The sequence below is a fragment of the Halichoerus grypus genome, chromosome 14 (assembly GCF_964656455.1).
Source record: "Halichoerus grypus chromosome 14, mHalGry1.hap1.1, whole genome shotgun sequence".
NCBI lineage: Eukaryota > Metazoa > Chordata > Mammalia > Carnivora > Phocidae > Halichoerus > Halichoerus grypus.
Window position 1 is genome coordinate 93,622,056 of NC_135725.1, and position 11,553 is coordinate 93,633,608.

At 60.9% G+C, this 11,553-nt stretch overlaps 1 protein-coding gene across 5 annotated transcripts; it reads left to right on the top strand.

Moving 5' to 3' along the window:
- Positions 1-2,044: 2,044 nt before the first annotated feature.
- ARRDC1 (arrestin domain containing 1) lies at positions 2,045-10,936 on the top strand. 5 transcript variants are annotated; one of them, XM_078062096.1, is made up of 9 exons: positions 2,076-2,200; positions 4,920-5,088; positions 7,195-7,305; positions 8,414-8,464; positions 8,565-8,719; positions 8,908-9,090; positions 9,186-9,362; positions 9,437-9,872; positions 9,948-10,936. In XM_078062096.1, the coding sequence occupies exons 3-9, from the start codon at positions 7,212-7,214 to the stop codon at positions 10,010-10,012; spliced, it is 1,161 nt and encodes a 386-aa protein (XP_077918222.1). In that variant the 5' UTR covers positions 2,076-2,200; positions 4,920-5,088; positions 7,195-7,211; the 3' UTR covers positions 10,013-10,936. The 5 variants fall into 5 exon arrangements, with proteins under 5 accessions (XP_035920863.2, XP_077918222.1, XP_077918221.1 ...); XM_078062095.1 differs by having other exon boundaries at positions 4,920-5,061; XM_036064970.2 differs by lacking the exon at positions 4,920-5,088 and having other exon boundaries at positions 2,045-2,200.
- Positions 10,937-11,553: the final 617 nt, after the last annotated feature.

Sequence of the window (11,553 nt, forward strand, 5' to 3'; positions counted from 1 at the left end):
TCCCCATGTCCCCCCTCCTCTTGGGAATCACAAGTACTAAACTCTTCTTTTGAGGAAGTTGTCTCTGCGCCTGTCACTTTATCATACCTGATTAAAACAAATCCCAGGTACATTTTAAGAGAGGGCAGGGGTTGGAAGGATCACCCACGTGGATTCTGGAGTCACTAAGAATTCCTGCAACCGTGGTATTAGAGAGAATGACAGTGAGTCAGGAGCTGAAATCACCAAAAAATAAGGGGGACTGACCTGGGCTTTGAAGATGACAGTAACAATGGAGCAGGTGGGCTACCATTCTGAGAAAATGAGTTAAAGCTGGGAGCTTTTGAGGATGGGGCAAGTGGTTTGGAAGTTATTCTGAGTCAGGGGGGCACACACTCCAGGCCCAGACATAGGCGGGTTGTGTGAAAATAAACATCTACATTTGAGAGGCTCCAGGAGGAGTCCCGGGCTGCACGAGAGCAAGAGGAAAGGAGCACTTAGGGAAGTTGGGGCCTTTGTGCTGATGCTGTAAGCGAGGGTACGGGGATGGGTGGGTGACGGTACAGAGTTGTACGGGGTGCCATTTTCTGTCCTTTACTTCATTTTAGCAGCGCCAACACAATCTCTTACTCCTTCCCAAAACACTCCCTTCTGGACTTCTGCTGTGGACATTGGGCATTTATGGGTTGCCCACAATCCTCCCAATTCCCACAGGGACCCTGAACTCCTAGTTCAGGAATGTCTCCATTTGCATGGTATTGACAGGGAAATGTCTTAAGTGTGGCCAATCAGACCTCTCCCCACACCCCTAATATCAGAATCCCAAGCGAGGGGGGGTGGGGAGCTGGTTCCGGCTGCACACTCCTGGCCCTCCAGGGCCTCAGGCCCCTCTTTTTCCTCAGCCTGGTCCAGGGGAACCCTCCAGCCTGTAAGCCCCCCTCCTTTTGCTGGAGGGCTAGGTCAGGTTTCCGTGGCTTTCACCCCAAACTCTTAATGTCATCAGCGCCCTGAGTTGAGTTACCATCTTCAAACACGGGCCTGCAAATCTGTAGTCCTTTGTCTTCCTCACACCCATGCGTCTTAGATTCTGCTTATCATAACTTTGTTCCATCCCCCAATTTATATCTAAGCCAGTCTTCTCCATCAGAAATGCCACCCATTCACGCAGGTGTTCTGGACAAAAACCCGGGCCACCCTGACGCCCTCCTTCAGGCGTTTGCAGCATAACGCGCTGGTGGCGCCCGGCCACTGCCCCGCGCAGGCATCGCCCTCCCTCGCTGCGCCCCCTCTCGGGTCCCCCAGCTCTCCCCCCTCCCCAGTTCCTGCTCCCCAGGGACCTCCTGTGAGACGGCAGGTCAGAAGGGTGTCCCTCCTCTCCCACCCCGCCCCGGGGCGCCGTTCTCGCGGCTCCGGTGCCCGGACGGCCCCGCACCCACACCTTCGGGGCTGAGGGGGGCTCCCGTCCGCGGCCTCTGCCGGAGACTCGCTCCCCAGGGACACCGCCGCCACCCCAAGTGCGCGCGGGGGCCACCGCAGGAGCCCGGCCCGTCGCCAGAAAAGAAGGCGCCCGGCGCCGGGGGGCCCGCCCCCCGTGACGTCCTTCCGCCGACCGACGCGGGGCAGCCCTCCGCAGCGAGCGTGCCGCGACCGGGCGGAGACGGGGGAGGGGGCGCCGGCCTAGCCCGCCCCCCGCCCCGGCCCGCCCCTCGACAGGTGAGCCGGCCGCACTTCCCGGGGCAGCAGGGGGCGCCCGTGCGCCGGGGTCCCGCGCGCCGCGCCGATCTCCAGCCCACAGGCGGGCCCGGCTGGCGGGCGTCGGGGGCGGGGGCAGGGAGTTGTTGGTGGAGGGGCGGGAGAAGGGGCGTGGGACGGACTCTGGCGGGGCTGGGGGCAGGGCCGAGGCGGGCCGGGGCCCGGGGGCGGGGGGCGAGCGGGGGGGGGGGGCCCGGGTGGATCGGGGTGGGCGGGCCCAGGGTATTGGGCGGGTCCGACGGGGCGGGCCGGGGGCGGGCCGGGGAGAGGGGGCGGGTCCTGGAGGGTGGGGCTCGGAGCGCGGCGGCGGGAGGGGGTGTCAGTGCGCGGCCGCCCGGCCAGGGCGACGGCATGGGGCGGGTACAGCTCTTCGAGGTCTGCCTGAGCCACGGTCGCGTCGTCTACAGCCCGGGAGAGCCGCTGGTGGGGGCCGTGCGCGTGCGCCTACGGGCGCCGCTGCCCTTCCGAGGTGGGCGCGGGGTCCCCTCGGGGCGGGGGCCAGGTCGGCGGGGCTCAGGTGGCTGCGCAGCACCTGCGGCTGGGCGGGCTCTCCCGGAAGCAGCAGCTCGTGGCGCTTGGCCTGGACCCGCGGAACTGGTGGCGCCTCCTGCCGCCCCCTCCCTTCCCCTCCCGCCGGCCCGGGGAGTCTTGGGCCCCGCCGGCTGCAGGGAGGGCTGGGGTGCGGCCGGCCGGGCGGCGCAGACCCGCCGGGGTGGGTGGCTGCTGGCAGATGGGGCGGAGCAGGGAGGCCAGGGTGGCCCAGTCCTTCCGCATGTGCCCTTCCTGTTCTCTCCTAGGGTCGGCCAGAGTCGGGGGCGGGGGTTTAGATCCTGCCCACCTTGCCGAAGGCCCCTCTGACTTGGACACGTGCACGCCCCCGATCCTCTCTGTCGGGTCTGCAGGGTCCGCTGCACCCTGCACCTGCTGGGCCCTCACCTGGAGCCTGGCCCACGCTGGGCTTTCTCTCCCACACGCCCAGGCCCCTGGCGCAGGCCCTCAATCCTCATGTTCCCGCGGCGCACCCGTTTCCACCCAGGCTAAGACTTGGCCTTGCGAGCTGGGAGGGTCTTGCTCATCCCTGCGTGACCCAGGCTTCCAGCCCAGTGAGCATCTAGGAACTGAACCCGAGCCCTACTGGCTGGTCCTTCTGCTGGTGCAGACATCTGGGACTTTGGGACTGGGAGTCAGGTTGCTGGTGTGGCCCTTGCTAGGGCTCTCTGCAGGTGCGGGCCTTATCTGCCATCTGAGGTGTGGGCAGGGCCCTGAATGGGACTTTTTCAAAGCTCAGCCCTCAGGGTGCCACCCAGGTACTCTGTGCCTGATTGCTGGTTCTGAGTGTGAGTGTGCTCTTGCTGGAGTACTTCTCCACCTTGGATGCTTGGCCCAAACCACAGCCATCAGGCAAGCCTCTGGACTTTGATCCTCTGGACCCCTGCGTGCTTGGTAGCTCAGTTCATCTGGTGCCTCTGAGGACTGAGAGCCACTGCCCAACTTTCTGGGCCACCGCTGCCCGGGTCCTGGATGGGTCTGACTCCTGACCTTGCCATGTTTGAGGCCGCAGGGTTTAGGAAGAAACTGAGTGGGTGAAGGTACCCCTGGTCAGGCGTCCAGCCTTGTGCGGTCTCCTCCTGATGACTCACACCTCCTTTCCTGTCTCTTTGGTTGGAGTTTGGGGTTTGGGTGGGGTAGTTATGGTGGTGGCGGGGGGCACAGCAGGAACAGTGCGGCTCTTCCTTGGGGCACAAGGAGAGATGACAGTTGAAATGGGAATGAGGGGAGAGCCCAGGGCACAGGAAGGAGGGGTGGGCTTGTGGCTGTGGGGATGGCAGACATGAGACCCCATGCAGGAGCTCACTGCCTGGCTCATCCGCCCAGTCATGCTTCTGTAGCTGGGGCCCAGGGCAAACAGGCTGTTACTGACCACAGTGAAGCAGAGTCCCCCAGCCTCCATGTGGTGGGTGGGATGTGGGTGAATGGACAGTTGGGCCATAGGATGGTGAGGGAGCCCCTGCTGATGGTCCCCACTATAAATGTGCTAGCCAATCGCCTGAATAGGGGAGGGAAGATGGGGGCATAGGCTGAAGAGTAGATGGATGATGACTTTGAGCCAGAAGAGTTATTATTCAGATTGTCCCTGGGGTGTAGACAGAATGTGGTGCTGAGGCTGTTCTGGGGCCTTCTTTTAGCCCTGGTTGGGTTTGGAAAAGGAAAGGCTGTGGTTCTTTTTTTCTTTCATTCATAAGATACTTGTTGAGCTCCTGCTATCAGCCAGTGATGCAACAGGGAGGCCCTCCACTGCTCCGGGAGGACATGGAGGGGGGAAGGCCTCAGGCCTTCAGGCCCTGGGGGGCTCCTAGTCTTGCCCACTAAATGCTTGTCTGATGAAGGACAGAGATGATTTGCACTCAACCATGAGGACACTGGCTGCCCTCGGAGCAAATGGAGAAGGAGAAAGCTGTGGAAGGAACTGGTTCCCTGGAGCCAAGGTCCAGCCGAGCCTGTTCTGCTCTCAAGGGTGGGCATTGGGGGCGGCGGGAGCCTAGACAACAGCAGCAGTCAGCCCCCAGCTCGCCAGCTCACTGAACTCTCACCGTGGGGCAGATGCCATTCTCCCCACCTCCCATGGACCAACTCTGTGAACCCTCAGAGCAACCCTGGGAGGGGGGCACCATTACTCTTCTCATGTTTCAGACTTAGAAACAGGACAGATGGAAGTGCCTCAGAGGCCAGAGCTTTAGTGAAAAGATGTGGCAAAGGCTGGGCTGCCCCAGGTTTGTGGGAACTGGTGGAGGTGGGCGAGACCTTTGGGACCAGAATGAGGAGTGAGCAGAGATCTTCTTGGTCAGATGGCAGATGGTGCAGGGAGGAGGGCTGCTGGACAGGGGAGTTCCGAAGTCACTCTGGAACACAGTCCACATGATGATGTTCCTTGGAGAACAGGAGCAGCCCCAGACCTCCCGATGGATGCTTATCAGTTTGGTGCTTGCCTTTCTTTACACACCTGAGCACTGTTGGAAGTGAAACACCTTTAAACCTAGGTGGTGCAGCAGGGCATGTTGCTGTGCCCCGGGGACCGGCCCAGGTGGTGCCCTTGCTGCGAGTCTGCTGGCACCAGAACGCACCTGCCCCTGTCCTGTGCCTGGGCCTCGGGGCACACACGCTGGTGTGACGGCTGTGCTCACCTGCAGGAGCGGATCCCCCTGCATGGGGTGGGAGGACCAGCCTACTCTGCGTGTCCATCCCCTGTGCGTCCGTTGTACCCCTGCGGAGGAGAGTGGACAGGAACAGGCCGTTTGACTGCAAGATGGTGATGGGAAGCTGCTCGTTCAGGCAAGGTCCCCGCAGGGGCTTTAGCGTGTGAGCAAAAAGAGGCTCTTTGCCTGGGCATTGGGAAGGTCATAGAACTTGGGCCCCTCTGGGATACCCCAAGGGTTGGTGTGATACTGTTAGTTTTTCTGAGGTCAGGTGACCCCGCGGCTTGTTCACCTGAATTCTGGGGGCCGCATCCAGGCTGGGTGGGTGACTGTTTTAGGCATTTTGCTGTTGGACACGTGGGCTATGCCTAGATAGTTTGCTGTTACAGTGTTGCTCGTAGCTCCTGGGTAGATAGGGTGGATTGTGAGAACCGTTGGGTCCTCTGGGATGTGCATGTAAGGTCCTAGCAGATCTTCCTGGTGCTTTGCTAGGGCCCCTGTAGCGGCCTACAGTTTGATCACCGTAAGGGAGTTTTCCATCTCCTCTCCAACACGCGTCAACATATTTAATATTTGCCAACTGATAGGTTAAAATGGTAACTCATTTGAGTTTCTCTGATTTCTACTGAGGTGGGATATCTGTTCCTCTCGTCTGCTGCTATGTAAAAGTCACTTCTATGTAACAAGTCACCCCTAAACTGGGTGGTTTAAAACAACCAGTTTATTATAACTCACAGCGTTGTGGATTGGGAATTTAGACAGAGGTGGGCAGGGTGATTCTTCAGCTCTGTGTGCCATCCACTGAGGTCACTTGATGGTTTTCAGCGGGCACTGGGCCAATCTGGGGACTACTTAATTCCTTCTGGCATACTCTGCTGGTCCCAGAATTCACAGGGCAGCCACGTTCAAGGAGGGACGCACCCTCTCTGTGGGGCCTGTAGAGTGGCGTGGCATCTGGAGTCGTCACACTGCCCCTCCTTTATTCACTCCCTTGCCGTATTTCTCTCGGGATGTGTTCATCTGCAGGAGCGCCCCTGGTGTCTCCGATTTCTGGGATAGGAACAATTCCAGGTCTGGCCCTAGGAGGGGATGGCTGATGAAGTGTGGCTTAGAAATCAGGGCTGAGGTCTGGTCACTGGCAGTGCCCACGGGGGTGGAGGATAAGCCAAGGGTTCCCCGGGGGAAAGCCTGCTGGTCTGTGGGTGGCCAATAGGAGGCTTGTTTTGTCAGGGTTGGGTTGCCTGTGGAGACCCGGACATGTCTGGTGTGGCTGGCCCCTGGCCCTGGGCACTTGGGATACCAGGTTTCTCCTGCCTGGTGCCTCTGTCAGAAGGGTGTCAGATTCTGAGTCACCTTCCCCTCACCTGACCATCAAGTCAGGGGAGGAAGAGGAGAGGCTGGGCAGGGAGGCTGACATCTTTGGCCTTGTCTCAGCCTTGCAGTTAAAGGAGGGGTGGAGCCTCAAGGCTACCTGTCACTGAGCTCCCAGCCCCTCCAGCTGTGGTGTCCTCCTTGCGGGTCCAGCCACGGCCTTCTGACCATAGTGGTCTTTGGGCAAACGCCCACTGAAGTGGGGAATTTGAGTTCCTGGCCACAGGAAGGTGGTGGTGACCTCTGCTGCAAACGGTCCTGGCCAGAGAGAGGACTAAGTCCTCTCTCGATGTAGGAAATCACCCCTCCTGGGCAGCACTGGTCCAGGAAGCCAAGGGTGTCCCCACCCTGCAGTGTGCCAGACTGTTGGGTACCTTATCTGCTCAGGCAGGTCTGACCACATTCCTGCATCATGAGGGCTAGCAGTTAGCTTCCTGGAGCATGAAGGGGCGCCTCCCAGCCTAACTGACTTGCCTGTGAGCCAACACGAAGTGGGGCTGGAGGTCAGCTGCCCCAGAGGTTTCTGTTCATCATTGGTGTCCCAAGCATCCCTTGTAGGGAGCTGAGTTTACACAGGTCTGGTGGGCCCAGGGGTGGCTGGGAACCAAGGTTACCAGGTTGGGGGTTGTCCAGGTGTCATCTGGGTGACCACTGGGGCCCTCCTGTTCTGGACTTTGGGACAGATTTAACTCTGTGCCTCATCACCCTGGCTCCCTGGGAGTACCCCAAAATGGGGGATGGACATGAGGTATCCTCTGAAGGGCAGCAGGTCACTTGCTGGCCTGCCTAAGGCCAGCACTCCTTGGTGTGCCAGCTCTACCTAAATCTCTGTGATGGGGGCAGGGAGGGGCCCAGGCCAGTGGCTGGCTGGGACTCACACTGTCTCCCCACCTTGCAGCCATCCGAGTGACCTGCATGGGTTCCTGCAGGGTGTCCAGCAAGGCCAATGATGCAGCATGGGTAGTGGAGGAGGGCTACTTCAACAGTGCTCTGTCGCTGGCTGACAAGGGTGAGTCTGGGAGCCTGTACTTGCCTTGTCACATGTAGTGAACCCCTCCAGGGCAGACCTTGGCTGAGAGTGGGGCCTCTCTCCATCCCACTCCTCATCTGCCTCTGCTGACCCACCCTCTAGCAGGGCTTTGTACCCTGATGTGTTGCTCTCCCCAGCAGGCACTAGGCATTGCCTGATAGAGCCTGGGTGGCTGAAGGGGGCCAGCTTCTCCTTGATTTCGGTGGGCTCTGGCCCCTGGAGTAGCCCCGTCCCCCTTTCCTGTTTAAGCGAAGCTCTTGTACCCCTTCCTTTGCCCAGGCTGCAGCCCTGTACTGCTACGGTGCCTGGAGTCAGAGCTGGGAGACCCAGTAGCCAGACCCAGCATGAACTGGTCGGCTGCAGTGCTTGCTTGTAACCTGTGTCCCGTGGTGTCAGCTCGAGGCTCCTGAGCCCCTCTCCCCAACCCCTGCCTCCTGTCTCCACAGGCTCCTGAGCCCCTCACCCCACCCCTGCCTCCTGTCTCCACAGGCTCCTGAGCCCCTCACCCCACCCCTGCCTCCTGTCTCCACAGGCTCCTGAGCCCCTCACCCCACCCCTGCCTCCTGTCTCCGCAGGGAGCCTGCCTGCTGTGGTGTCAGCTCGAGGCTCCTGAGCCCCTCTCCCCCACCCCTGCCTCCTGTCTCCGCAGGCTCCTGAGCCCCTCACCCCACCCCTGCCTCCTGTCTCCACAGGCTCCTGAGCCCCTCTCCCCCACCCCTACCTCCTGTCTCCACAGGGAGCCTGCCTGCTGTGGTGTCAGCTCGAGGCTCCTGAGCCCCTCACCCCACCCCTGCCTCCTGTCTCCGCAGGCTCTTGAGCCCCTCTCCCCCACCCCTGCCTCCTGTCTCCGCAGGCTCCTGAGCCCCTCTCCCCCACCCCTGCCTCCTGTCTCCGCAGGCTCCTGAGCCCCTCACCCCACCCCTGCCTCCTGTCTCCGCAGGGAGCCTGCCTGCTGTGGTGTCAGCTCCAGGCTCCTGAGCCCCTCTCCCCCACCCCTGCCTCCTCTCTCTGCAGGGAGCCTGCCTGCTGTGGTGTCAGCTCGAGGCTCCTGAGCCCCTCACCCCACCCCTGCCTCCTGTCTCCGCAGGGAGCCTGCCAGCTGGTGAGCACAGTTTCCCTTTCCAGTTCCTGCTTCCTGGTAAGAGCCCAGCCTGGCCTGGCCTGGCCTGCTGCTGACCGTTGGTGGACAGGAGGTGGGACAGGGGACAGTTGGGTGCCATTCCCTGCTCTTTCTCCAGCCACAGCGCCCACGTCCTTCGAGGGCCCCTTTGGGAAGATTGTGCACCAGGTGCGGGCCACCATTGACACACCACGTTTTTCCAAGGATCACCAGTGCAGCCGTGTGTTCTATATTTTGAGCCCCCTGAACCTGAACAGCATCCCAGACATTGAGGTGAGGATGGAGCCGTGGTTCCTGGCTGATGCCCTACCCCCAGGCGAGATGAGGTGGCTGGGATCCAGAAGAGCACTGTGCAGTGTCTGGGGGGCAGGCTTAGCAGGGCTGAGTGGGCTTGTCCAGGGGCTGCAGAGATCTAGGCTGCCCATACCTGCCCAACACTTAATTACTGCCCTCCCCTCAAGCAACCCAACGTGGCCTCCACGACCAAGAAGTTCTCCTACAAGCTGGTGAAGACGGGCAGCGTGGTCCTCACCGCCAGCACTGACCTCCGCGGCTACGTGGTAGGGCAGGTGCTGCGGCTGCAGGCTGATGTCGAGAACCAGTCAGGCAAGGACACGAGCCCTGTGGTAGCGAGTCTGCTGCAGGTCAGAGTCCTCGCTGGCTGTCAAGGCCTGTCCCCCCGGGGCTGGAGGAGGGGAGGTGACTGGCCTGCCAGGCTCACAGGCTGGCCCTTCCCCAGAAAGTGTCCTACAAGGCCAAGCGCTGGGTCCATGACGTGCGGACCATCGCAGAAGTAGAGGGTGCAGGTGCCAAGGCCTGGAGGCGGGCACAGTGGCACGAGCAGATCCTGGTGCCTGCCCTGCCCCAGTCAGCCCTGCCAGGCTGCAGCCTCATCCACGTGGACTACTACCTGCAGGTGCTGGGGGTTGGAGGGAGCCTGGTGGGGAAAGGGGGCTGGGTAGCCTAGCCTCACTCTCCCATCCTCCCCAGGTCTCCCTGAAGGTGCCTGAAGCCACCGTGACCCTCCCTGTCTTCATCGGCAATATCGCTGTGAACCACGCCCCGATGAGCCTCCGGCCAGGCCCAGGGCTGCCTCCTGGGGTGCCAGTCCCCGTGGTGCCCTCGGCGCCGCCCCAGGAGGAGGCCGAGGCTGCGGCCAGCAGCCCCTGCTTCGCAGACGCAGTCTCCCTCTCCACGGAGAGCCACTCACATGAGCAGCCATTGCCTGCTGCCTTTGGCTCTGTGCCTGGTGCCCCTGAACCCCGCCCTCAGGATGGCAGCCCTGCTCCCCACCCATTGCCCCCTCCCTTGTGCATCTCCACAGGTGCCACTGTCCCCTACTTTGCAGAGGGTTCCGGGGGGCCAGTGCCCACCACCAGTACCTTGATCCTGCCCCCAGAGTACAGTTCGTGGGGCTATCCCTATGGTGAGTGAGGGGCCTGGGGCCGGGTGGGGGAGAGGGCACCATGAACCCCATGCAGACCTCGTTCTCTCTCTGCAGAGGCCCCGCCATCCTATGAGCAGAGCTGTGGCGGTGCAGATCCCAGCCTGACACCCGGGAGCTGACCCTGTGCCGCCTTCTCCGGGTGGGCTGACCTTTGCCCTGGGACCGGGCACCCAGGGCCTTGTGCCTTCTTCGCTCCCGGCCTGACCCGGCCCACTCAGGACCCGCTGCTGCCCGGCTGCTCCTTTCAGCCTCTGCCTAGGGACCAGCCTCTCCCCAGGGGCCTGGGGCCTGGAGAGATGCCGTGTAAATAAAGCACTTCATTTGTAGAGCTAGGCACAGGACAGCCTCTCGGGCACCCTCTTCCTGCCCGGTGCGTGGCAGCCTAGCCCTGGGTGCCCCTCCTGGGCATGCACCCCCCCTCCTGGTCCTGCTCGCCCTTCCTTCAGTCCTGGAACCCCGCCTATGGGCCGCCCCATCCTCTCCAGTGCGCATGCCCCTCTCCTTGGTTCTGGGCGCCTCCTTCCAGGTGCCTAGGGCTTAGAAGCTGGCCCCGGGGAGCGGGACCAGCATGGACTGGGTACCTTTAACTCAGGCCGGGGCTGGTGCTCGTTCTCATGGTTCTGCTTAAGGATGTGCCCTCAGAGGGGGCTTGCATGTCTGGAGCCTTGGTGTTAATTTAAAATGTATTTGTAATGTGGGGAGAAGACCACCCCTGTAAGGTTTTATTGACACACTTTGGGCTTGCCCATCCAGCACCCATCATTCCAGGTGGCGGAGTTCAGATCTCCTGCACCAGAGGAAATCCTGTGGGGGGTGACCAGGTGGGCTTGCCCACGTGCCCACCCCTTGTGCTGTTCCCTTATCCTTGGCCTCAAGTCTCAAGTTCCTGCTGTCACCACTGCCACCCACGTCTGGCTCTGAGGGATACTGCTGCTCGTCTCCCATGAACACCCAAGCCCATGCCTGCTCCCGAGGTCCCTTTCAAATGCCTGTTGTCTAGGATTCAAGGAACCCAAGAACAAATAAAGTCAGGGTTCGGCAGAGCAACGTTTACCAAAGGGGCATCCTGCAGGTGTTCCAGTGCTGTGGGGAGGCCTGTAAATGCCCAACGGGGCCAGTGATCTGGACCGTGCTTTGGGAAATACTGGAGGTGGGATTAAGATAAGACTTTGGGTTGAAATTCCATATCTGACATATGGTGAGGGAGTGACCTTGGATAGGTGTCTCAGTTACCTTAATCTATAACAAACTTATGGGACTAGGAGTGGACATATTGAACCCCCTGCCCCCCCACCCCCCGCCCTTGGGGGTTTATTTCTTGTACACTTAACAGTTCAGATAGCTGTTATTCTCAAGTTGAGGCTTCCACCCCGGGGTTCAGGGTGGCCATTCCAGACTTCACCATCAGCCAATTTCCTGGGTCTGCTCCTGTAACTTCTTGGAGGCTACAGGCTGGGAAGTAGATTGAATCACTTGTGCAAACATCCCACTGGCCACTCTTTACAGCTGGAAATGTGCTCCTTGGCCAGGCAGCCATGTACCCAGCTAAAATGTTACTATTTGTGGAACAAGGAGAGGATGAACATGGGAGAAAAGCTCAAAATACGCCACAGGGAGGATAATCTGTAAAACATCCATTAGCAGCCTCATTGTTGGAAAC

Excerpts from the sequence above, each read along its gene's own strand:
- ARRDC1 (XM_036064970.2), top strand. The coding sequence starts at position 2,083 with ATGGGGCGGGTACAGCTCTTCGAGGTCTGCCTGAGCCACGGTCGCGTC. Across the intron at positions 9,363-9,436 it reads ACGTGGACTACTACCTGCAG|GTCTCCCTGAAGGTGCCTGA; the intron begins GTGCTGGGGGTT and ends CATCCTCCCCAG. Across the intron at positions 9,873-9,947 it reads TTCGTGGGGCTATCCCTATG|AGGCCCCGCCATCCTATGAG; the intron begins GTGAGTGAGGGG and ends CTCTCTCTGCAG.